Raw genomic sequence first — 27,101 nt, 5'->3', positions numbered from 1 at the left:
AAGCTGCATGTGCAGTGCAGCTCAGGTTGACTGTTTCACGGCTCACTAATGATATAATATGGTCTTCTGGTCAGGATTTCTACACACATCTTTCAGCATGTTTCCCCTAGAACTAATGCTGTATTTTTCACAGAGGGACACTGAAAGGCATTTACATTCTCCCCAGAAGTTTAACATACCCATTCTGAAAGCTCCCACTCTCACAGCTGCTGTCCTACTGCAGAGAGAGCACAGGTCTCCTTGTAGAGCTCACATACAACTTCCAAAAATTCTACTTGCACTATCCCTTCTTCTTTCCTGTAACTGTGTACTATCATGCAGAAATTAGCGTTAAGTCAATTTAATTGCACAAGCACACAGCTAATTTTTCCCCTGCATACTTGTTCAGTTGCACACCATGCTTACGTTCCTGTGGCTTTTTACTAATTTTTAATCTCTTCATTCGCTCTTTTCTCGAAGAGAACATGCTCCTTATTTCTGCCACTCAGTTCTACTTGTATTCACCTCTGTTCATCCCAGCTATGAAGAAACAGGGGTTTGCATGCATGCACACTTCACATGCTGACAGCCACCTCTCTGAGCACCCATCCTTCTTCCCTTCTATACTCAAGACAAAACAGAGAGCGGGAACATGACATTGTGTGATTATGTGGGTATGTGCATGCGTGCTTTGGTGTTTATTTACCCTCAAGCACACACACATATACACATGCACCTTGCTGGGTCCTGGAGTGGAAGAGGATGCGAGCAAGCTCAATGGGACACAGATTCACATCCCTGCAGGAAGGGAAAGAAACAGCTATTTCTCCATCTGCAAGCCGCAATATTACTGCTGCTCTCAGGACTGAGCAGAGCTCAAATTCAAGAATAAGTTATACCTTCAGCTAGCATAATCAAACTCTGAAAATAAGGCTAAAGGTCTGCACCCAGAACTCCCTGTACCTGACTCTCAGAGAGGATGAATTTGATATCCTGCCTCTACAGGTCACTGCTTTCTGTACTAATGTTCAAATTGTGGTGCACCAGAAAGCAGACATATGGAATAAACACTGCTTACCTCTATGCCGAGCACATATGAACAACTGGGGCCACATTGCATCTTGCTCTACTTGGGACAATCCATGCAGTTGTCATACCTACTGTGGCATTCACAGGCAGGAGCGCAGCACACAGACTAAACTGGACACTGCACAAGGCAGCCAGATCATGGTCAGTGCACACACAGATGTTGTTGAAAAGGCTGAGATTAGGAACCTCTGGTAGAGGTTCATATATATATATATATATATATATATATATATATATATATATAAACATCTACAGAAATGTTTGCATGCTTGTTCTCACTGAAGGTAGACTTCAAGCCTAACGTGTGACAAATGAGGTGTGACATCTGCCATGGGAAAAAAAAAGTGACAGGATCACACAAAAATATCTGCTATGTCTGTGAAATGCTTAAATGACCACTTGCCACTTTGGCTTAAGTCATTATTTTCATTAGCTGACTAGCTAGGTAATATTCAGAACATCAACTTCTATTAGGAGAGAGAAGTTTCATTCAATTAATACTCAGAATTAAAATAATTTGCTCAGAAAGATATGCTGAATTTTTATCCTACATCAGGTGCATCCTTTTCATCACCACCACATTGCACAACCAGTGTACTATTGTCACAAGCACAGGTGATTTAATCACTAATTAATGAAATGCTGCAATCAAAAATATAACACAGCAAGCCTTTGGCTCTAAATGAGAAATTCTAATCAGACTTAAATAGTTCAGTTGTTCCAGTTACTGCATTGATCTTTGTATTCATGGTTTTTTTAATAGGATGAGACTATCTGTGTCAAAAATGCTGTTACCCAAGTACAAAACTGCATGTACTGTAGGTACTTTTCAGTTGCCCAATTCTGTCTTAAGTCTTGAAGCAGATGTTTGGTTCATTATGATAATTTATTATCACTAATTTTCATGGGTTTAAATTCACTATATTTATTTGAGGTTTATTTCATTATGGCCACAGCACCTTTAGTATCATTAATACTTTCTAAATCTAGTTTGCTTCAAATTTCAATAAATATGCAGAACTTGTAGTTGTGAAAATAGGAAATGAGTATAACAACAGGTTTCAACATCAGAAGACAAAGTTCACCTAAAATTACAGTAAATAAAATAATTTTTTCTGACCTAACTCCAAATTATTTTTTTAATACCATAAGTGAATGATGCTGGTGACCAACCTCCTTAACCTGATTATTTGGGTGCTGTTTTTCCGAAAGCTGCAATAAAATGCATTCACATTACTCTTGCTGTGTACTGCCCTCTCGTGGATTCATCAGACAAGAAACCCAAAAAAGGGATCCAGTAGACTAAGAATATACAGAGACCTAGGAAATTGTTTTCCCCAGCCCTGTAAAGCCTCTGTACATGCCTGACTTTGGTCACAGAAGTGGGTCCACAGAAATTCGCATCCAGAAATATACATAAGCATTTACAGAAATCTCTAATCACTCAGAGAATAAATATATTAACAACACTTTGCATTCAAATGACAGCTCTTCATGTCTTCAAAAAACCTATTTATGGTTTTTACATTAAAATAACTTATAGATTAGAACTTGATAATTTTAGCTACAAAACTTAATTTTTGTATCGATTATAACTGAAAAACACTTTAATTAATGAAAGCCTTAAGCTGCTTTAAAATCAAGCCAAGTGTTTTAAAATGAAGCCAAACTCTACAGCATTTTCAATAGGCATTTACAAGTAATGTAAATAGTTTGGAACTCATGTAAATTTATGATACACATATTTTTAGGTCAAGACTGGTAAAACACCCAGATTTTGGCTACCAGAAGGAACATTTTATGCAAGCTGCAGAAAAGAGAGACACTTCAATACAGCTGGCACATTGAGCAAGACAGATCTGCAAGTATTCTCAAAAAAATACTTTCAGCATCAAACCTGTTGTTTGCTCCATGTGAAAATGTGAGTTTCTCTGCAATTCAGCCTGCTCCTGAAATTCACAAATTCCTGGAATTTTTTTTAATCTTCAAAGATGGGTGTATAATTTATCTCTGAATATGGGATAGTCTGCTGCATTTTTTAAAGGCAAAACTGGATTTATTCAAAGGCATGCCACAGGAAGGGTGCTTTGGTCTGTACAGAGTATACCTAAAAGTCTATGTCAATAAGCTCATTCAGCCCAGTCCAACAAAAGCACATTCCCTTCCACCTCCTTCCCTGATTAATTGATTTCAACTAATTTTGAGAGGAAAAAGATCAGAAGCTTTCAATTAGCATGGTTTACTATAACGTGATGAAACAAGCTCTGCCACTGATCAAGGAACATCATATATCCATTGTTTCCATCATATTTTAAATTAAGACTTCAGAACGGGGTAAATTATTCTTTATTTCTTCTCTATCCAAAAAAGTGTGCATATCAGAATGCTTTCACAAAAAGCAGATGGACATTTGACAGGAAAATCAAGTCCAGGTAATCTAGGATTTTAATCCATGTTGTCAACTCTGTTGTCACTCAAATGAAGGGATCTTGGACCGTAACTTTGACAGGAAATAAAAGTATTGGAGATGAAGAGTTACAAGGCAGGACCACCGCCAGATGTAATGAGGAAAAACACAGTTCTGAGTTTAATGCTGTAGTGAAACTGAAGATTCAGCCCACAATCTGAATTCATTGCTGGCATCTAGGGGCAGATCAAGGGTATAGATTTCTCCATGCCAACAGCATGGAAAAGTCTCCACCACAGCCCTTCTGCTACCCAGCTGAGTCTGTGCTCACTTATTACTCCCAGGAACCAGAATAGGCAGTGCTTTTCCATTGCTTCATTCAGGATTTAGCTTCTGTGGCATCGCCCATTTTAAAATACACATTGGGAAACAGATGGATAGGATGACACATTTTGCATGTCTATGCAATATAATTCTTTATGGAACAAGCTGCCAGATTTTAGTATTTCTAATTTACAAGAAATTTTTTTTATACCTTTTATCAGCATCAGACACTGCAGCTCGCTTTCTGAAGCAGCTAGAAGTAAATAGCTATAGATTTTAGGATGGATAGAAGAGGAATGCCCTTCAGGGAATTCTAAATTCAATAGAAGTCTATTTGAGCGTTCAGTTCTTTTATCTGGGCATCTTTTAGAGCCAACTAGGAACACTACAGAATGAGCACAGGAAAGTTTTCCCTCTCTGGTCATCCAATCAAATTGAGTAGGTCAGCTTTAGAAAGGAAAGTGTTCTTCTATTCCTTTTGAGACTCTTACTTGTGCATTGATGTGATATTCTGGTTTGTGCCTGTTCTCTACTATTCTGTTAATACAAGAGGACCCAGGCTCAAGAATACTGCTGGTTTTGTTTGATCTCTCTTGAAGTAGTAAAGTCAGAGCAAAAGCAGGATTCAGCAGAAGAAAGGGTCCATAAAGAGCCTTAGAGACTTGTGGATTCCAGTGATTTCCATGGCAGTACCAGAAAACAAGATTGGCCTTATTCAATTTTCTTTTGTGGTGCATTACTTTGTTCCTGTGGTAGATGACACTAACAGTAGCTATTATCAATTTTACCACTTTTCACCTAAAATGTTAAGTTTAATTATTTATAGTTTTGCCAAGTACCAGTACTTTGCCCTTAGAGTTTGTTTCCAGGCCAAGTATCATGTCAGCTTGAAATACAGGGATGAGGGACAAGAGAAGGAAAGGAACAGATTTCAATAAAAATAATTCAGCTGTGTAGACAGAATTGATTGAGACTTTGTTTGCCTACGTTTAAAATTAAGTGTAATCTTACTTTTTAAAAATTCTAGCAATTTGGTTTTTGAAGTAGGGACTTGAATTTCAGGCGGCCAAGGATGGGAAGGGGGGAGTGCCAACCCACCACTGTATCAAGAATGTGGCTTTTTCATCCTTTTGAAACACTAAGTCCCACTGAGGTAAAAATATGGCAGGGCAAAAATAACTGCTTGAGTGCCAATAAATCAGTACCTATAAATGATAATCTGAGAAGTGAAGTGTATCCAAAGAGGATATTTCACAAAAGTAGTGGAAGACTAGTCAGAATAGCAGGTGGTGTTCGCAGGAGTTTTGGGAAAAGCAGGCTGTGACAAAAATCTTGAGTGCTTTGTACAGATGAGGGCTCCAAGCAATTTGGAAAGTGACAACCAAAATATGTAAAACAGTGACTGAGATATTTTATATGCAGAGAAAAAGAAATGCATAAGGGAAATGAGATCTACAGGTTTACTGAGGCTCTCTGAATTGCTAATCCTCTGTTTCATGTAATGGACAGTTCTGTTCTGCTCTGCAATGCTAACTGGAAGGTTATTTAGCAGCATTGTCAAATCAGCATATCATACTGATGGATTTTGAAAGCCAGGTAAACCATCTAATTCATCTGCTGACAGGTTCACAGAATCACAGGATGGTTGAGTTTGGAAGGACCTCTGGAGGGCATCATGTCCAACTTCTCTGCTCAAGCATGGTCATGTAGAGCCCAGGACTATGTCCAGGAAGCTTTTGAATATGTTCATGGATGAAGACCCACAATCTCCCTGGGCAACCTTGCCAGCCCCTGGTCATCATCACAGTGAAAAAGTGTTTCCTGGTGTTCAGAAGGAACCTCTTGTATTTCAATGTGTGCCAGTTGCCTCTGGTTGCGGCTCTGGGCACCACTGACCTCCTGGTTCTGTCCATATTGGACCCTCCCTTCAGGTATTTTAATACATTGATCAGTTTTCCCGTGAGCCTTCTCTTCTCCAAGCTGAACAGTCCCAGCTCTCCCAACCTGTCCTACAGGAGAGATGCTGCAGTCCCTTCGTCATCTTTGTGGCCCTTCACTGTACTCTCTCCAGTACATCCATGTCTCTCTCTATTTCTCTGGAGTCCAGAACTGGAGCCAGGCCTCCCCAGACCCAGGCCAACACCTCCATTGTCTCTTGGCCCAAGAGAAGCCCATGCCTCCCTGCCAGCTGCTACAGCTTAGCTGTGAAGTAGCCTTCATCCCCAGCTTTGCCCAGCCATGTTACACGTTATTCGTCCAAACCGAATTCAATCATGCTGGTCTGCGCCCACAAAGACTACTGCAAAAGACAGCTGCCACAGATGTGTATCACCAAATCACAGAATGGTTGAGGTGCTGAGTACAAGACAGCTAATACTTTACATTTCTTCCTAGTGTTGATAATTTTTTTATAAATCTTGGCAAAACTAGGGGGAGAGGAGAAGCAGCAAAGAAATTGTGTAAAATTTTGGCTTTGTAGTTCAGCTTCAGTTAAAAGAGAGAAAAAAAGTCATAGCAAATATTTATGTTCTTTTAATATTTTGAGCAGGGCACACAAGTAAAACCTAGTGAGATAAAGAAATTCAAATTAAAAAACAGCATGATGTACATTTTGCACATATTCTGTGGTGATTTAGATCCTATACAACCAGAGATACCAGTGACTCAGCACACAGTGTGAGTTAAAAATAGGACTTTACCCAAAACAAATAAATATTTGTTACAAAAATCATTGCACTTTAATACATACCCCACCTTCTACTGTACACTCCAGGCACTCAGGTCTACAAGGTCAATGATTTGGCTACATTGCCAGAAGCCTCCCTTGTGACAAGTCACCTTGTTCCCATATGGTTATGAAACAAGAGCATTGACACTCTGTCAGAAATCTGTAGGATTTTTTTTCTCTCTCTTCATCTTTAGTCAAGTTAGAGCTGCACAAAATTGTGGGAATGACAGCCCTGGTGTGACTGTATTCTTTTGTAAAATCACAAAAGGGTTCAGCTTGAGCAGAACTGACACCAACCTCCCAACAGTATCTTATCAAGATCCATCAGCCGTGGCCTCCAGTGACCTCTCCCAGCAGTGAGCTTCATTTAAACCCAGTTTAGTCAGAAGTTTCCCTGGTGGAAAAGGCTTGCAATGCTGGCAGCTCTGTTCAGGCCTTGGTTCAGGCCGACTGAACCAAAATCACCACCACATTTCACATAGTTATCCAAACAGCACATAGATGGCAATTGCTGGTCACTATCTATCCAGCCTGGATATGGTAGTTATTCGCATCTATATTAGCATCTTTTTAAAGACAGCTTGGGGATCTATTCCTAGCAAGATGATCAGTATGTAAATTATTTCATAATGTAATTAAAATTTGCAAACTGCAGTAAGAATCCAAAGGGATTGCCTAAAACCTAAAATTATCCTGTGAAGACTGTGCTCTCCAAGCTCCCTCATTTTTCAGCAGTGAAAGAAAGTTTTCTTGGGCACAGAAACATAAACCAACTTCAGTCACCCTGCATCTCCCTCTAGAAAAGTCCCACAGGAAGCCCAGGGTTATTAGTTTTGTGAGGCTTAAGTTTATAGAATGTAAAAGACCCTTTATGAGGCACTATGTAGAGTAAGAAGAAGAACAGGAGCTTGTGGCATGTTTTTGTTTGGTTTTTACTTTATTTTTGAATGCACAAAAATATTCCTTAAATATGCATTTAATTCTCAATGAAAAACAGTGTCAAATTGCTTATAGCAGAGACTTGTAAGGAAAGTTGTTATTTTTTATTGGATGTACCTCAGAGTATGATGTCTCTTTGGCTTCCTCTGTGATTTTGTTAAATTTCCCAGGCCTACCTGACAACAGCTGCCTTATCAGCCTGATAGCTCAACACACCTGCAGAGAAATGCAACAACAAGAGCTGGAGAAAAAGATAACACCTATTTTGATGTGATTAACATATTAAAAAAAATATAAAAGGTCAGATGTCTGGTTCTGGGCATATGAAGTATATAACTAGATAAATTTAAATTTTGCATGGGGAGCAAAGGAAAGGAGGAAGGAAAAGCACTGCCTGTCTGCATCCACTAATCCCACAGTTATACTGTAGGCACTGGTGGGATCCTCTATTGCAGAACTCATTCCCAGCTACCTTTGCTTTGTAGCAGCTTACTGGTTTACACTGTTCCGCTCTGTCACAGCCACATTAAACCTCCTATTAAATTGCAATAGCTTAGTCATTACCGTATTTTGACTCAAGTAGTATAACAAAATACTACCAATAGAATTAATATTCTTAGACTTATTCATGATCATAGCATGGAAATTCCCATATGTTTTGAGAAGGAAAGTAATTTAGAAATTATCGGTTTGATATCATGATGGTAAAGAGACTGTATGGTCCCTAAAAACTTATTAATAAAATGCTTTACCCTACTAAAGTGAAATGTGTTTTTTAAACCTCTCGGTGGCCATTTCATGATTGGGTGCATATATTATTAATAATGTTTTGGTTATGGTAAATACCTGAGATACATTCCCCAAACCTTACAGTATTTTTTTAATATTATAAAACTCTATTTTTCTACTGCAAGTGCCTATAGGTAAAGAATTAAGCAGCTTACAGTACACAAATTGTGTATACTTATATATATATAATTTTGTAACACAGGCTCTTCTGATAGATAAGTGACAAAACTGGATGGAAATATTTACAGTAATCTGGTTAATTGTTGGATAAATTATAGCAGACCAGATCCTGATCCCACATTTATTATCCACAGGAGTTGACCCATACAAGCCTAAATGGCATGCTAGCAAATCCTGGTGCTCCAAACCATGCACACACATCCTAAGGCACCTTAAATGCATCCCATGAAGGAACTTGATTTGATAGAGAATCGAAATAGCTCTTATTGCATACATATGTGTACATCATGTATTAGTTCTCCGCGGAATATAAGAATTTTTAGATGTGGACTGAGTGATTTTATGATAATAGCAGAGGTATTTGCAAGAATACCTACATTCACGGGATTCCCTTGAAATATTTCCACACTGCTTAGAGTTTTTCCCATGTATATCAGAGATAAGATATACTGCAGTTGTCGAGCAGCTGTAATGACAGCCCATCAATACAGAGTGAGAAACGACTGTAGTTGGTTCCTTTAATTTAAAGTTTCATTTATGACGTGATCCTGATCTTCATCTAAATTTGGGTTATAATTCATTAGAAGCAGCCTCGGGGATTTTTCTCTTATTTTAATCACCACAAGTGATTTTAAATCAAGTTAAAAATCCTATCTGATAATATTCCATGCATTTAATCTAAACTTCCTAGACAACTGTCTAGCAACAGGGGAATGGAAATCTCTAATGCCGTTGCAGTGTTCTCCGCAGTCATACCAGAATGTAAAGCAAATGGCACACCTTTGACAACTTTTCCCTATCTGGGTTCCTACTTCCACTATTCAGGCAGTAAGTGGATTCCTAAGGTCTCTTTTACACTGATTGCTAATTTTTTTCTTTCTGAGAAGCTTTCACCATGTGATAACATCTGCCTGTTTGTTACCTTGTTCTCTTTGTCAGATCCTTTGAACTGATTAAACAGCTTAGCAAACTGACTTTTCATCATGTTCAAAGCTGAAAACCGCTCCTTCACTTTCCATCAAAGAAGATAAGATTATAAAGAAGTCAACACATTAGTGACCCCTGAAGAATCTCTATCAATTCTACTTTCTCTGCTATTACATTTCTGTGCAAACCCCTTAACTTCAGTGCTAGAGCCATTTCTTCCGAAAAAAAAATAGGAACCAATTATACAGACTAAAGTGATTCTGAGAAACTCTATGCCATTTCAAAAATATCTGGTAGGTCCTGTTCAAATATCACTGATATTTCTTAAGTTAGAATTTCAAGGACCATGGTTCCTGTAGAAGTCTTACTCAGGTAATCCAAATAGCCTGGTTAGAGCCTATCTAGTTAAAATAAATGATGTTTCCCCTAAAAAGATAAACCAAAGATACAGGGATTAATGCAACCATTCTTTAGCAAAGCTTTTTAAGAAGAAAAAAAAATTAATTTGACAGATATCCATGAGGTATTGTCTTGGTTTGAAAGACAGGTGTCTGCTAAGGAAGGCAGAAGCCTCCCTTGGAATGGCAGATGCGACCCCCCTTCCCTCCGAGTTATTATAATTTTGAAATCAAGGGGCTTTTAGGCAAAGATGTGGGAAATAGGAATAACCCTTCTTTACTATATATATATATGTATATAACCAGTCAAACAAACAGCAATAACTCTGGCAGTAACAGCAAACAATCACAAACCCAGTGCCGGCCTTCTCGGCTGTCGGGCCCTTTCCCCTCGGGTGCAGTTCCGCTCGCAGCCGGCAGGGGCGCTGGCGGCTCCCGGTGAGCAGGGCAGGTGCGATGGTTCCCCCGCGGCTGCAGGGGGCGCTCCGGAGCGAGCTCGGGGAGCACGCGGCACCGGTGCCCTGGGATCCCGGGAAGGGATGGGACAAAGGCTTCACAAACCCCTGGGCAGCCGATCCCGGGCTCTCGGGAACAGCAGGCTGGAGCGGCAGGCTGGAACGGCAGGGACGAGCACAAATCCCGGGTGGCAGACGAGATGTATCCAAACTCTAGAGCTGTGGTGGGAACCCCTCGGAGGTCTGGGCAGGCAGAGCGAGCAGAGCTACAACACAGTGAAGGCTCGAAGCAACGGCAGGGGCAGGGCAGCCACAGCCCGGCTCTGAGCGCAGCAGGGAAGGCGGGCTTGGGATCCCAGGGTTTCTCTGGCAGAAGGAAAAGCAGCCAAAGACAGCAGCCTCCCTCTCCGTGCAAACACCGGAGACCGACTGACCACACACCCAGGTGAAACAAAAGAGTAGCCAGATGCACCCCACCCTCAGTGGCTAGGTCTTTGTTTTTCTTAAATACCCAGCAATTTGTCCCGTATGGGGAAAATTCCTTTAACAGAAAAAAAAAACCAAACCAGGAGAGCTCCTAAAACCCCAACAGGTATAAAAGCAGCATCATGCTGCTCCCACCTCAGCACATTATCTTAGGTTCCTACAGCAGCTGACAATGTGGTCTCCAAAGTAATTTTGATATTTTGTTTCTTTTGGTTTTGAGGATTTTCCTTGAAGTGTCACAGGACTTCTAAATACTCTTGAATAAAGAATGCTTGCCACTGACAATTATTGCAGTTCCAGAAAAACTTTTTACCAACTTATTTCTCATGTGCTAAAATGTGACTGTAGCAAATAAATTGTGTGTATATATATAGAATTGCAATAAGTGTTCTTAAAATTAACCAAGGACTTATTTATAAACAGGCTAAATAAGGTGCTAACTATTCTCCTTTGCCATCATTTTAGTTTAATGGAAATAGGTTTATCTGCATGTGCTTGGAAATTAATCAAAGATTCCGTGGTGCCTTGTCAAAAGCTCACTATGCCTTTTCCATGGAATCCAAGAGGTGTATCCTGTTCCTGAATTTCAGACATTATTTACATAACTAATAGGGCACTGCAAGTTTTAGTTTGAGTAAAGTTGGGCAGAACATGTAAAAGGTATCAGTCTGCCTGCTGCCAGACTGAGGGAATGTACTAAGGGAGAGCTCATCCTACCTCCATTTTCAATGGACTCTGTGATTTTGAAGTTTAGTTTGAACACAAATGTTTATCCATTTTGCATCTCAGTTCAAAGAAAATCTGTGTGGCAAGTGGAGAATAAAGAGCAATTTAAAGAGTCACAGGCTAGAAATACCACTCAGCAGTGATGTTGTTTTTTTCTACAGTGCTGCTCCTAGTCAGTCTTCAGACAGTCTTGAGAAATGTGATGAATGTGAAATACATTGTCCAACGGCGGTCTGGAAAAGATGCTGTGGCTTAGTCTAGACAGAAACTTCTTCCAATTTCCTCTTGATGAAGGGGAAGGAATAATTTGAGGATCTTTGCCTGTTATATGTTCCTTCCATCACAAGTGTTGGGAAGATTCGTGACTCTATTAATTCTGTAATTTCCTTCCCACAAAGCCTCCTTGACACAAAAGCACGTTGACATGTGCCTACTCATCACAAGAGTCTTGCAGACTGGAATAAGTGTTACAATGTAGTCTTAATATAGATGCGTACCTGTTTGTACGTATAAACCTGCAAAGTTAAAAGGGAGATAAATTTTTAAGGGAAGTAAACTATATGTTATTTTCCAAATATCTAGGGTTAGAGGAGCTCATCAGTGCCATAATACTGTGTCAATGGGAGTCTGTCAAAACTTTGTGGGAGTTTGTCTCACCATTATGCCAGGTCACCTTGCCCCAGAATTAAAATTCTTCAGGTCAATATTATTTCATGTTTCGACCTCAGTCTCTCTGACTTAAAATAAGAATGAAACAGTGGCAACAAACTTGAAAGGACTGTCAATCCAAAGTTTAGTAAGTACACAAGGAAGGAGCATCCTGGACTATGTTAACAGGCATGTAGCTAGTAGATTGAGGGCAGTCATTATTCCCCTTGGCATTTGCTATACGAGGTCTAGAATACGGTGTCCATTTTTTAGGGCCCTAATGCAGATAATGCAATAATTAAACCAGTGCACATCCAGTGAAGAGCCAGCACAATGCTGAAGGGCTGGAGCACTCCTATGAGAAGAGGCTGAGAAATCTAGACCTTCAGCCTGGAGAAGGACAGATTTGGAGGAGATTGAATAATCCCCTGCCAGTAACTATGAGGAGATCACTGAAAAGACAGAGACAGACTAATATAGGAGTGGATGGTGGGAATGAAAGAAACAACAGATAGATGGACACAAGAGAAGTTCAAACATATGAATTAAATCTTTCTCACTGTTGGAACAGTGGCAGTGAAAGAGGTTGCCCAGAGAGGAAGCACAATACCTGTTCTTAAAGATTTTCAAGATGTGACTGAATAAAGCCCTGGTCTCACCTCATATGTATGCCTCTTTTGAGCAGCAGGTTGGGTTACGAACCTCCTGCAATCCCTCCCAACCCTTTCTCATGATCCTACACAATACTCTTAAGAGAAGGGGGATTGATCTGTATGCTCTTACTCAGGACATTAATTTTTTTGCTGCCAAACTTCACGTCATTTATCAGTTTCTTTACTGAGGGGTATGAACATGTTATCACAGATACTACTACAATGATCATACTACAGAGATTTTAGTGCTGCATAGAAGTACTACCAGTAATTTAAATCAACTGTTTCAGGTGATAGTCACACTCTGGCTCAAATCTAACTCCCAGAGCTGGCAGTCAGAATAGGGAGTTTTGAAAACACAAGGTTTGAAAACAAGATGGTAACAAGACAATAACTTTACACACAATTATAATGGGGATAATTCAGATGGCTCCATGGATGACTTTTTTCCCAACAAGTTTCTTAATATAACCTATTTCCTTATACAATTCATCAGTGTTCCATCTTACTCGCTTTACTGTACTTACATTTGCACAAATGGTCCCAGACACAAGGAATACCCATTACACTAGCAACTGTATCAACAAATGTTAAAATTAAGAAGGCTGGGTGAGGAAAAGAGTGGAAAACATTATCATTCCTACATTGTTTTCTCCAAATTGCTCCCCATTACAAAGTCTTATGTTGAACACCCCACACACACACTCCCAGTTAGTAACTTCCTTGAACAGACGTCAATAGATCTAGATGGAGCCTTAAATTGAACAAAAAACCCCTCCTCTCCAAGAAAAGGAGTAAGACAGCTGAATTGCCATTTATCACTGAGACATTGGACACTAAGATACGGCATTTTGAAAGCAGTAAGTGCTAACCTTTATTTGCTAAGATCAAAGGGTAGTTTGAGCAATTTTACCAGTGTTCTTGGGTACACTGACAAATCTTTTTCCTAATCTCAGGTATCTTCTCTGGTTTCATTTATAATGCCAAGTAAGGTGTGGGTGCATACCTGAAAAAATATCTGCACTTAACAATGTGTTTAAAGCCTATTATATTAAATTGTATTCATATTAATTAATGTCAGTATGTTACGCTGTTATATTAAATGCTAACATAAAAAGCATCCAGCTAATTGTTTAAGAAATAAAAGAAATAAGAAACTGCTATGTTGCATGGAATGTAATCACCTGGAGGTGAGAGTTCAGGAGGCAATTAGAAAGCCAGCTAGGATAAAAGAGAGAGGAACTTGAAAGGAATCTGCAAAGGATTCAGTCACTGCAAAGAGTGAGGAAAAAGAGAAAGAGAGAGATGTAGTCATAGATTACTAGAAGACCTGAGAACTAATGGGCAATTAGAGTGACTGAATACAATGAGGGATGGGAAATTCTAACAGGATGCACTTCACATTAAAGGAAGCACTGGCCATAGTGAAGTGCCTCAGGAATTTCCTGCCTGCCTCCCTTTCTGGCAGGCCAGTCTTTCAGTGAGGAAGTCAGTCTGCTAGGAGCTGATGTGGTTGTCCAAAACCTTCATCCAAGCTGCTGCAACAACAGAATGTCGCAAGACACCACCAAATCAGTGAAGAAGCTGGCAAAATACATTTAACTGAGCACTGGTTAATGTATTTCATATTAACCTCCAAAATACAAACAAAAATATGCATGCTTACTTTATTGACCATATAGGATTTTCTTAAACTATGCTTTCCTCAGGCACAAACCTGCATCTTGTTTCAATGCCAAACAGATCCCAAAGACTGAAAGCATGGGTTTAGTGTATAATTTGGAATCAATAAATAGAGAAAAGATATTTTGTCATATATGCAAATATATGTGTATATAAACATACACGTATTTTTATCATGCTAGCATGCTAAACACTGACAAAAAATGACTCCGAGATATTTTGTAGTTTTTGGAATGTACAATTTAAAGTTGCCAGAGCTCACATCCGCTGTAGGAAGTGCAAATGTGTTATTTCTGACGCTAGATGGCAGGAGATTGAAGTAAATTGTTTCAGTGGGTCAGAGTAGCCTTCTTAATAAATCGGCTTTTAAAACAAATGCCTGACATTTTGTTTAAAAGGTGATCAAATCAAATTGAGAGATATCGAGATGTTTCTGAAATAAAGCAGAATAGATTTTTAAGTTTTTAAAGCTAAAATATTTCTCAGAGAATGACTGTTCAAACACACACACAAAATCTCAGTAATTAAATGGAGTTCACAAAGGGTTAAAAAAATCAGGTGGAACTGATTCTACAAATTTCTAACCCCAATTAAGTTCTTCCAGGTGTGGTTAGAAGCTGGTTGAGTCTCACTTTTACATTTAGCTAGTGTTTTCTTGGTCTGTTTCTTTATCAGAATTATATTTTAGAGCAGTTACCAGCTACATCCATCACACAGGGCTGTGGTTACAATGATACAGAGCCAGTAATGTAATACAGTGCCAGACTAGCTGGCACTTTTCATTATTCATTAATTGCTCTTTGAAAATGGTGAGTATCATTATACCTCTTTTCTAGTTGGGGAAACTTAAGCTGAGGAAAATGGTGCAATCTGTGCAGGATCATCATCAGGCTAGCAGCAAGTCAAAAACTTAAATCCCTCAGATTCTGGGCCTCATGTTCTAGCCACTGCCTTCCAACAACATAGTAAATACTAGGAAGAAAAGATTCTGGCATCTTTTGTCATCTAGTAATTTTTCTTTCATATTGATATTTTATATGCAATGGGTGATAATTTTAAGCTTCCAGTATCTGAAGAGGGTGTACAGGCAAGCCGGAGAGGGACTTTTCATCAGGAATTGTAGTGATAGGACAGGGAGCAATGAGTGCAAATTGAAAGGCAGGAAATTTAAGTTAGATATTAGGAAGAAATTTTTTACTGTGAGGGTGGTTACACTGGAACAGATTGCCCAGGAAGGTGGTGGACACCCAAACCCTGGTGGTCTTCAAAGTCAGGTTGGATAAGGCCTTGAGCAACTTGGTCTACTGGGAGGTGTCCCTGCACATGGCACGAGTGGTTGGGACTAGGTGATCTCTAAGATCAGTTTCAACACCTGATTCTCTGATTGGGAGTTCAAGCAGCCTCTGGTAATGGGAACAGGACTAGTCCCAGTCTCCTACTAAACCACTTCAGCTGATGGTCCCTTCCACATTTATTATGGATCCTAGCAAATAGAGAATACTTTTCTTAGATGTTATAAATTATCCATTTACAGGTATCATATTGAATTTAAACCACTCAAATTATTCTAATTCACTGTTCCTGTGCTTTTTGCACTGGTTCAATTTAGTAGATCAGATTTGTAACATATCTCTATGGAGCCTTGCTTAGATGGTTCCCATTAATTACAATTTCCTATTAACCCCCATTTCCTTTGTTCACCTGTTAACTTGTCTCTTAATCTGTGAATTTGCACTTTATTTGTATGGCATACAGCTATTCTTGATTTGTGCTATTCAGAACATTGAGCAATATGAAATCGTGCATTGTACTTCTAAAAAGTTGGAATATACTGCACCCACATGGCAATAAACCCAGCTCCCAGAGGGGTAGCTTATGTTTGTGAACAAGTGTCAAATATATTTGATTTAAATCTTTTTATGTACCTTTTTTCACCATCCATATTGACTAACATTACTTCCACTCCAATCCTCAGATTTTTCTTCTAACTGCACCCTGTGTAAGCCACTCCTCTGTCTTCCCTGGGACTTCAGACCAACAACCTTACCTGGATCAGCTACTCTGTCTCTGTAATACATAATATGGAACAGTATTTGACTTTTGCATAAACTTTTCAGAGATCCATTATTTATCTAAAATCATGAAAAGATACAGGATACAGCTCTCTGGCAATGATGATTAATATTTTCTTTATCCCTTATTAGAAATTGCTCATGATCCTCCTTGATCACTTCTCAAATGATTCCCAGTTCTCTTAAAGTATTAGATTATAATGTTGATTCTTGCTTCTTTACAAATACAGAACAAATTTTGCTATTGAACACTTATGTTAATTCTGCATTATTAATAATTTAACCATCAAGCAGTGCCTCTTTGCCACAGCAAGGATTTACACTCTACTCGATGTATTTAAGCCCCTTTGTTCTTAGGCTTGTCAGTCATGAATTTCTTCCTGATGCCTTTAAATCCTCTTATAACTCAGAATTTGTAAAGTGTAGAATGTGTGTATCCACCGGTATATATTTCTCTTTTTTTCTTGTTACATATTGCTTTTTCCTTTTTAATCACTGCACTGTTTCGCTACTGAACCAGGATGAACTTTTAGGCAGTACTGTCCTATTTCCTGGAAAATAGCAATCATTGAATGATGTCTTCAGGCCATAAAATAAATTATTCTCAAAGGTTATTCAATTCAATACAGTTTTTATTTTTGTTTATTAGAGAGATATTTAGGAAATAACATATATTTTTCATTTGGCCCTTAACAAATCCTAATCAGTGTCCTTCCTGTGCTGTATTAATATGCCGATCCACAAATTCAAGACCCCATGATTCTTTCTTAATCAGCTTTCAAACAGGTAATGGTGTGTCTATTGTGAAAGACCTTATTGTTTTATGCTTTTTACTCTCTCTACCCTCACTAGATGGCTCAAAAAGTAGTTTCTCTGCAGTAGAGTAACTGGTGTTTTTTGAGGCATTACAGAGGAAGACTCTGTTATGACATCAATTGTCTGTATTTCTGGCAGGTAGCTGAAAATACTGGCAGGATGTGCCACTGCCTCTAAACCACCTGTTGGCATATGGAACATCAAAGATATGTGAAATGAAAGGAAACATCATGACACTTCTCTTGTTCTTGAGGGTAAGAATATATTCCAGCAGTGGGATGGTACAACCTTCAGAGAGCTGTGTGGCAATTTCCTCATAACTATTGACCTTTCTAGCTGTAAGAGAAAGCTCTGGATTATCAGTTTAAATCCTTGGATTTAATCCAGGCGAACAGTCTCTGAGCTAAGAGATTTTTTGCTATGGAAACAGTTTCCATGGTGCATGGATGGTCTAATTCTATCAGATATATCAACCAATCTGACAAAATTTGACTGAAGTATTGCATAATAATTTTATATTTTCTTTGAAACAACAATATTCTCAGATGCAGTCACTTGTTTATATCCAGTGATAGCTGCGTGACAGAATGCAAAATGGTATTACACCAAAATACTTCCATGTTAATGAAGATGTTACTTGGAAAAACTATCCTTGACATTTCATATGGATCTTCACTACTAAGTTTTGCACTAATAGAAGGCAGAAAACTGTAATTCATTTCCAGGAAAAAGGTCCCACAGCTCTTTTTTCAATGTCTTAGAATAAGGAGAGTTTTCACTCTATGGAGTCCAGATTCAAAAATGTTCATTGGTTGTCTGGTGTATCAGGCACAAGTTGTGGGCAGGAAAGCAGGACACAATCTGGGCTGGAAAAGCAAACAAACAAACAAACAAATATTTAAAGTTTAGCAAGATGGTTGAACTGAGAATAGAATAATTGAGCTGATAAGGGACTTGAATTGAGTTTTTTTACCTGGAGAACTTACCTACTATACTTCACCTGCACATATACCTGAGCTAAATGTTACCACAAAGGATTATCCCACTTCTACAGTCACACAGAGATTGGGTATGTGAAACACTTTTAATAGTGTTAAGAAACAACAGAGAAAGTAATCACTTGGTTAACAAGTTGACATCTGCTGACTGACTACTCAGGAAAGAAAAACAGTTTAACAGGCTCCTAAGGGGTAAAGGTATTTTCTACTCTGCTTGTCTGCTCCTGTTCTGTGTTTTCATGTGCTTACCTCTTTGGACAGTAACACAGCAGCTCAAAACCTTTTTTTTTTCCTAATATATTGCTTCCAGGTTGAGGTTTTTTGTTTCTCCAACAGTGGAACAGCCTATCAAGAGAAGTATATTTTTTCATTGGCCAGGGGTGACGGGTTCATTTGCTTATGAGGGGAATTTCAATCAATCAAGGAAATACGAAGTGGAAAAATTGCACATCTGTGTCTCAGCCACTGCTGTCATGCCTGAAATCACCACATTTAAGAGAGCAACAAGTGAAGACTACATGCTACCTGAGTTATAAAACACTAGTACTTGTTCTAATGAAGGAAAAGAGATACTGCATTCAGATCATGTACTGCAAGGACTAGCTTAGACACCACATTCAGATCACTCTGCCTACCAACGACAAAGAGAAAAAGCTAAATTGTAATCTAAAATGTTCTTTAACTGTATCACGTGTCCTTCCTGCACTGTCATGCTCTGTGAAACAGCATTACCAACATGGATGTGAGGTGAAAAAAATACTTGACGAGCCCTGGATGAAAACATTAATGGACATCTTCAGCAATTTTTTCTTTCTTTAAACAAACTATTTTCCATATTTTCTCTTCATAAACAGTTTTACAGGTTGTTCTTTAAAATTTTTTCATTAAATGAGTAAGTTCAAAGGATCACATTTAAAGGAAGGACTCCCCAACAGAAGATTGTAAGAGATGACCTTCCAGTGAAAATATATGGATCCCACAACTTCCAGCAGATGATGAAATTATGAAATTCTCGTTATGAAGTTCTTTCCTGAATCAAATTTTGTAAAGTCACCTCTTGTTAAATTAGTAGAATATTGGTCAAAAATAACTCAGTGGCTGTAAAATTCAAGTAGGGTGTTAATCACAAAAAGGGGGGTTGAGTTCAGATTATTTTTTGGCATTATATTTCCATATTTATAGCTACAATTCAACTTCAGGTACCTGCAAGCTCCTGCCACCCTGCCTCTTCTGGCTTTGTAGCCACTTGCCTCTGGTTTGAGCCGCCACGCTATGTGTGCCTTCACTGGGTCAGCCACCCAGCTGGAGAGGATGAACAGACATGTCAGGGAGCAGAAAAAGGCAGCTCCCTGTGAGCTGGGAGTATTAGGGTGTCCCAGGGCAGCCCCAGCCCCAGGATGTGGGCCTGGCTTGTTGGGGCCTATGGCCAGGCAGGGCTGTGGGGAGCTGGGGACCAGTTCTGCTGTGGCATCACTGGGGCAGGGTCTGACCTGGGGCCCTGGGCTGTGGGCAGGGCTGGGGAGCCCTGGGCAGATGCAGGCAGGCCCAGCAGCACCCTTGGGGATCTGGCAGTTCTCCATTTCCCAACTGAAACAGTTCCCTCTCATAGCCCAGCTCACATGCATCCACTTTTTTTAGGAGTTGTTGACAATAGGTGGTGTGATCTTGCCATAGTGCTGCCTGCTTGTAAGACCCAAGGATGTTTGCATTAAATATGCTTGCGGGGTTCTCCTTGTTTTCCTCCTCTGACATATTTCACCAGATCTAGACTTTATTCCTTGGCTTTTTAATGTTTCAGGATTGACAGAATTCTGTAATACCAGTACTTTTCACCATTCATATTTTCCAGTCTTTTCAGCATTTTTCAGCATTCAAGTTGCATAAAGCTCTGAAGCACATGCTACCTAATTATATAGTTGCAAGCTATTGAGGCATCTGAATTTGAAGGAGGACCATCAAAATATCACTTCAGGCACAGATGGTAAAATGACCTGATAATTATGAGGCAATGTTAAGGGTGAGAAAGAGAGGAGGAGGAAAGACACTTCTCATACCAGTGCAGCTGACAGATAAATTAACAACTCCGTAGTTTCTGCTTCACCTACCTCCAGTACGATATTCTACGTAATGTTCCCTTTCCTCCCAGAAGATATAATAATAGTTCACTGCAGAATGTCTGCAGCCAGGAGTTGTCTGGGGAGTCACACAGAACACCATTGTACTGAATGTACTCTTTCAGAAGTACCTTTTCCTTCTCAATATTTTCACACATGTATGTATGGCAAATGCCAATTGATATGAATAAATACTGGGCACCTGCCATCTTTTGTGGGCAGTAGCAGCTATAGAGCAGTGCTGATTCAGAAGATTTCTAGCGGTGTTTCAAAATAACATTGTTATAATTTTCCTTTCTTCTCAACATTGTAACTGGGTCTCCAGTGATTGCAAACAATGTGTTTTAGAACTAGATACTGAACATACAATGCAGTTGGCAGTGCTCAGTTAATGGTTGGACTTACTGATCTTAGAGGTCTTTTCCAACCTCAATGATTCTATGATTCTTTGATTTTATGGCATAAAATCTTTCATTGGGATTTGTCACTACCCTTGGAGCAAAAGAAGCAAGACTGTATCTAAGCCCAAGCACCCTCAGACAAGTTTGAGACTCTGGGAACTAAAATGTTTGCCTTTTAAATTAGAAGTACAATCTAATACAAATTCACAAATTCCATATGTTTGAGTGGTTATAGTCATGAAATCCAAATGCTAGACTTAAAGTTGCTACAGACTTGCTCTTAACTCTTGGGACAAATTATTCAGCCTCCACATATCTTAGTATGTCCAGCTGCAAAACAACTCCAAAATACTGGTTACATGAAGTTAGAAGAAGTCTGAGATCTTTAACCACTATAAAGTACAGAAATTCAGAGAAGGATGGAGAAATGTGAAATACAAGTGCAGTGTGTTACTACACACAAATCATTTGTACAGAAAGTAAATACACATGATTTGTGTAGGAGATGCAAGAAATTTTTTAATTGCCATCCTCGTATTTCCCCACCATGAATTTTTCAGCAGAACAGAAAAGATAGGGGAAACTCTTGCCTAATAAAAGGCTGTATTTTCACTCAAAAAAAATTATCATGGAGGTTCAGATATAGGGAATATTTTTATGTGTGTTAGCAGGGATAGAGACATCTGAGACAAAGTCTATATTCAATGCAATTTGTTTATCCAGTTATATACACCTCTTATTTGTCATGAGCAATGCTTTTTTTTCAGAACACTCAGCCAAAAGTCTGAAACCAAGTTGCCACATGTGTCTTAATGCAGAATCTCAAGACAGAACAAACTTTTCTTCACAATGGTGCCTGCAGTAAAGCCTTTAAAGACTTTTTTTCTCCTATGGTTAATTCTAAGAACTCTGTATGTATAAAGACACCTATGAACAAAAGTATACAAGTCTTTCCAAGACTAAAACTATTCTAAGGAATGGATTCATCAGGTTTGTAATACTGTGCTCTGATGTTATCTATCAGTATGATTCCTAAAGGCTTCTATGGAGGGTTGATCTGTTGATGAATTGTCTATTATACATCTATTTTTCTTTAGCTGCTTCTAAAGCATACCCATATTTAAATGTCCCTTGATTCTACAAAACAGAAAAGAATATTTAACCTGTATTCCTGTCCTCCTGCAGAATAACAGAATAAGAGCAGAAGACAGAAATTCTCTAAGTGCAATTGTTCCATTCTTCCACTTCATTTAACCATTTAATGAAAGTTCAGTGCCAATGACACAAATTCAGATAAAATTTTTCAGTTATGGTAATGCAGCATCCCAAAGTAAGTTGAAGACAGAATGTCAAATTCTAAATTGCAAAACTCCTTCCTTCTAAAGATACTTGTACTTCGTTTTAGTAAGAAAATTGCATCTGAATACCCTCCAAGGCAATGTCAAGCCCTGGTTCATTGTAAGGAAACTGTCTCAGGTACCAACAGCAGCCTGTCTCAGTGCAAATCCCAGCACAACCTGAATAACCAAGCCCTAAGAGTGGGCAATTCTCAGGTTATCAGATCTCTGTTGCTACAGTAACATTTCTGACTACACAGAGTGGTTAGTTAAGGCTAACTAGCCATGGCACTCATGCATGGATTATATCACATTCATTCTTTTAGACCACAAACCTAACCTAGAACATAACCAGCAGGGCTACTTTCACTTTCCTTCATCTGACAAGGGCTCTGTGGGAGTTAAAAGAAATAGAGACCAGATCTTGAAAAGAACATTACACTCAATCAACTTCAATCTTTTTTAATGAGTTACAGCAGAGAAAATGCCAGCATGAACACGCTTAGTCTAATTTATCATTAATGGGTATGATTTAAACTAGGAAATGCAAACCCTTTTTAAGCTCCTGTTTCTGAACTGCTTTGTCTCTAACAAATGTGCAGCAAGGATTGTTCATTCAAGCCATGCAACCTTCTCATGAAGGTCAGAGTTGGGCAAACTCAAAGCTATAAAATATGCTCATAAGAAGCTAATGCCCTTTTTTCTGCTCTTCCCAGTAAGTGGCATGTTCTAAAGTCCAGGTATGAGATGTAGGCTGCCTGCCCACTCACTTTAATGAAGCCTTTCCTCTTTCCACGCTGTGTAGAATTGCCTCTGTTTTGGCAGTATGCGCTCCTTGTAAAGTGTAGGACGCTGTGAAAAATCCCACAACTTGATTCATTAAGAGGGAAACCATATCTCAGTTTGCTCTCTTCTGTTCCATCCAAAGCTGTTATTACTACCAAGCAGTCCTTGCTCCTGGCAATTTCTCTTTTCTGTTCCAAGAAGAGAGGGAATAGAAGCTCTGATCTTCTTTGTCTCAAATCCTTTGTTTGGCTGGGTGCAAGTTAGATAGCCCCTTCTTGTCGAGAAAGTAGACTTGCCACGTGTAACTTCCAGGCTCAACTACAGTGTTTTAATACTTTCCTAGCTGCCAGCATGACAGAGTTCCAGCCCTCCCTCCAGTATGCCCTGCAACACAGTAAAATTTAAACTGATGGATCAAGGAGGCATCAATGGACCTGTATCCGCCTCACTATCCCTACCTCGTCAAAGCCCTTTTTGGTACTTTTGAGCTGTTTCCTTCTCCAGCTTCCCCATAGCTTTAAAAGTGTACTTTAAAATTATATTTAAAATGTATTTTAAACTGCCTGAAGTAGTACCTATTAACAAAGGTAGTGACACCTTTTTTTTGAGTATTGATTCCCTATTTTGTTACTTTCCTTCACTATTTAGTTTTGGTGCATGAGTTTCCTTTCTATCTCATACCTTCTTGCATTTTACTTTCAAGGAATGTTGCAGGAAGGCAGGATTTAAGACTGAAACCTAGAGCCACAGAAGCCCCCCATAATTACATCCTCCCTAACTCAAATGAAGCCAAGTTTTCCTCTTGAAAGCAAAATTTTTAGAATAACAGCTAAATTATTCTACAAAGAGATGCCAAAAGTAAAGTTCTTACTAACTCAAATAGAGGCGGGTTTTCATCTGGAAAGCTAATACTTTCGTATAATAGCCAAACTACATTTTAAAAATATTTAAATAAATTAGTGTATTACCCAATGCACTTCAGGTGTCGCAAGAATAACAGTAAGAAATGTAAATGTGTAATAAAGCAGTGGGCTTTGCTTTAATATCATACTCACCCCCTTCAAAACTCACTTACTCGACTTTACCTTTGAAGTCACTTCTGAACAGAGAGTAGAGCTTTTATTAAATAGGTGTTTGTAAAGTTGAAGTTGCATTTATTATAAGACTGAAGATTCACAGAACAGATTTGGAGGCTTGCCTGTAGTTAATGGAAAGTGTTTCCAACAAGAGATGTACAGCATTTAAGCACACACACACACACATTCACCTCTGCATATTCTCACCAGAAATAAATTTAAGATTTTAAGCAGGGCATGTTATGGGGGGATGGGAAGCTCAAGGGTGAGAACACCAATAACCAGACAGAAGAGAATAATCCTGCCTTGGACAAAGCCTTTTCCACCTCCAGACTCTATCATACAACTAGTGTCAGATTTGGTGCCAGTATGAAAAAGAGACAAAGGAAAATGCTTGTTTGCCTTTCAGCCAGAGAATATAAAGTGTGTGTGGTTTAATACAGTCCTTTTTCAAAAGGCTCCCTGTGTTTCTGAAACATTAACAGGGATTTACAGTAGTTCTCACACGTTCAAATGTCAGCTGGTTTTATTTTTCTACAGCCCACTCGTTCATTTTGCTGTCAGAGAGGCTGAGAATCAGTTGGGTTTGAAACAATTTTTGCTCCTTTTTAGTAAATTCAACATAAATGTATCAAAGGGGCTACCATTTATTCCATATTGACATTACATTTTTACCTACATTCTCTTTAACAGGTACTCTATGTGCTTTCTATAAACTACAATTATTTGCAGCAAAATTCTTCCCATTTTCCTTGTTATTCTCAGTGCGCCAATGACTTATCTTTACATGGATCTTTCATCCTCACCAGTGCGGAAGAGATAGCAAAAGTCCAGTTTTAAAATCATGCTTGGCTTTTAATTCACTCTATCGTATCAGTGTCTCTTCCATTCTCACTGCTCAGACCCAAGATTTTTGACCTCACAGGTAGCTTGAAATCCCACGTTCTCCTCCCTTTATGGTTCCTAGTGGACGTTCTACCACTCTTTGTTTCATGGAAGTGTGTCTCTGCCCTCTCATCAGCCTCACCTCTTGCCCAGCCTGGGAAACCTCATCGATAATCCCCCGATGCCACTGACTGCGCGTTAAGCGGCCCTTGGCCGGCTGCCTCGCCGCACCTGCAGCCGAAGCCCACCCCGCCGCAGCCCTCGTCCCGCCAGCCCCGACGGAGCCGCCGTGCCCGCGGGGGCCTGCTCGCCCCCACCCGGCCCTTGCCGGCCCCCGGGCTCCCCCCGGGGCAGGGCGGCGGCGGGGCCGCGCACCCCCCGCACCCCCGGCCCTCCCCGGCGGGCGGGCGGGCTCCTCCCCGCCCAGTCCCGTCCCCGTCCCGTCCCCATCCCCGTGCCCAGGCGCGGCGGGGCTGCGGCCGACGGGCGTCCTACCCCGACTTTCTGCCCTCGCCGCTGGCGACCAGCGACACCTCCGAGAGCCCCGCTCCTCCCGGCTGCAGCCCCGGCCCCGGCTTTGTGTGCGCGGCACCAGCCGCCACCTGGGGCGGGCGCGGCGGCGGTGGCGGTGCCGGGGGTGGCGGTGCCGACGGTGACGGTGCCGGCGGTGACGGCGCGGCCCCGCACGATGCCGCTCCGCAGGCTCCTGCCCCTTTGTCTGCTCTGCCTCCAGGCTGCGCTACCGCTCCGCGGCCACCGCGGCCGCTACGCCGGGTAAGTCCGCCCGCCGCCCCGCTCCGCCCGGGGCGCAGCACCGCGGCCGTGCTCCCTCCGCTCCGCTGGCCAGAACCGGCTGGTGTCTGCATGTTCGGGCATCCCTCCCGCCGCCGACCTGGTCGTGGGCTTGTTTGCTGGCAGTTATAGCATGTAGTTCTTGAAAGAGGTGCTGCTAGTCTCTGTTAGCCAAAGGTAGGATGCTACATTGGGGGAAAAGAAAAAAAAGTTTGAGTGTCCTTGTGAAAAAGGAAATTGCGATTATACAGGGGGGAAATAATAGGTTTCGAGGCTCCACCGTGCTCTGAAATGAATGAAGGTTTGTATTTTCCTTTAGGATACAATTGTACTGGAACTTAAAATCGTTTTTCAGACGTTGAACAGCGTGCAGTCTTATTAGGGAATGCATAAGAAGTTCAAGCAATAGGGGAACTCTACTGTAAGCAAGTGAAGACTAAAACTTTCACGTGTATTTCAAACTAGACTTTTTCTTTTTTTCAGCGGGAGTTCAAATTTGTGTTAGAGAGGGAAAGATTGAACTAAGTAGTAGTAAAATGTGAACTTGCCTCCAAAGTGTATGTTCTTTGCCCGGTTTAAAAACTTTGTTTTTAGTAAGTATTTGACATAATAGGTTTATGATGCAAATGAAAAGGCAGTCAAATATAGGAGCATTAGAAGCCAGTGGCGTGTGTCAATGTACAGTATAAAATTCTTTCGAAGTGATCAGCAAATTCGTCAGAATAAGCATCCCTCTCTGTGGAAGTAAGAGCTGTATTATTCTTTTCATTTTGTTGGAGTAGCCAAGCCAGGCATAGAAATTCCCCTACTAAAATGAAGTTAAAAAAAAACATTCCCTAAGCTTCAAGGATTTGGTAATGTGATATGAAGCCATTTACCCCTGGGTCACTATTAGTGACAGAAAGTAGTTAAACACTTGACAGCTGTTTCACCATCTCTGTTCAGTTCCTCAGGTCCCAGTATCTGTCTGCACTGCGAAATCAAACAGGCCACCACAGTCAAGAGTCCTCCTTACAGTGCCAGAAAGCAGCAGGACAGAAAACTAAACTGTTCTTTAAAGCCAGGGTCCCACTGTAAGTTTTGTGCCACAGCACTGTTCTCTCTGTCTGAAGTCCATAGCACAGGCATGGTCTCCAGGGTCTTGAATTTTTTAAAATTCAAGATAGCATTCAGTTTGTTTCCAGGTGACATTGAGATGAATAACACATTGACAGTGCTGGTGCCTAACTTTTTCTGAATATTAATTACATGAGTTATCTACTAATTGATGTGTAAAATGTCAAAATACACATTTTACTATCCTCTAGGTTTAAGTGACATTGTCAGCTATAATCAAGTTGGTTCAAATAGAATAATATGCATAAAAATTCAAATATTGTACCTCTGCTCATTTATGCAACTCAACAATTTTGT

At 40.0% G+C, this 27,101-nt stretch overlaps 1 protein-coding gene and 1 long non-coding RNA gene across 3 annotated transcripts in view; one reads left to right on the top strand and one right to left on the bottom strand.

Moving 5' to 3' along the window:
- Positions 1–17,100: 17,100 nt before the first annotated feature.
- On the bottom strand, positions 17,101–25,551 carry LOC116452521. Its single transcript, XR_004243525.1, has 2 exons — positions 25,392–25,551; positions 17,101–18,165 (listed from the first exon to the last, which is right to left on the bottom strand). It is a non-coding gene; the product is annotated as an uncharacterized LOC116452521 (long non-coding RNA).
- CPA6 (carboxypeptidase A6) overlaps positions 25,475–27,101 on the top strand; it is an 88,235-nt gene continuing 86,608 nt past the window's right edge. For both annotated transcript variants that reach the window (XM_032127091.1, XM_032127085.1), the window contains exon 1: positions 25,475–25,670. In XM_032127091.1, coding sequence (XP_031982982.1) covers positions 25,585–25,670 — 86 coding nt within the window. In that variant the 5' untranslated portion in view covers positions 25,475–25,584. The remainder of the gene's footprint in view (positions 25,671–27,101) is intronic.

Source organism: Corvus moneduloides, chromosome 1 (genome assembly GCF_009650955.1).
Source record: "Corvus moneduloides isolate bCorMon1 chromosome 1, bCorMon1.pri, whole genome shotgun sequence".
NCBI classification, from domain to species: domain Eukaryota; kingdom Metazoa; phylum Chordata; class Aves; order Passeriformes; family Corvidae; genus Corvus; species Corvus moneduloides.
This window is presented reverse-complemented; position numbering and strand designations above follow the sequence as displayed.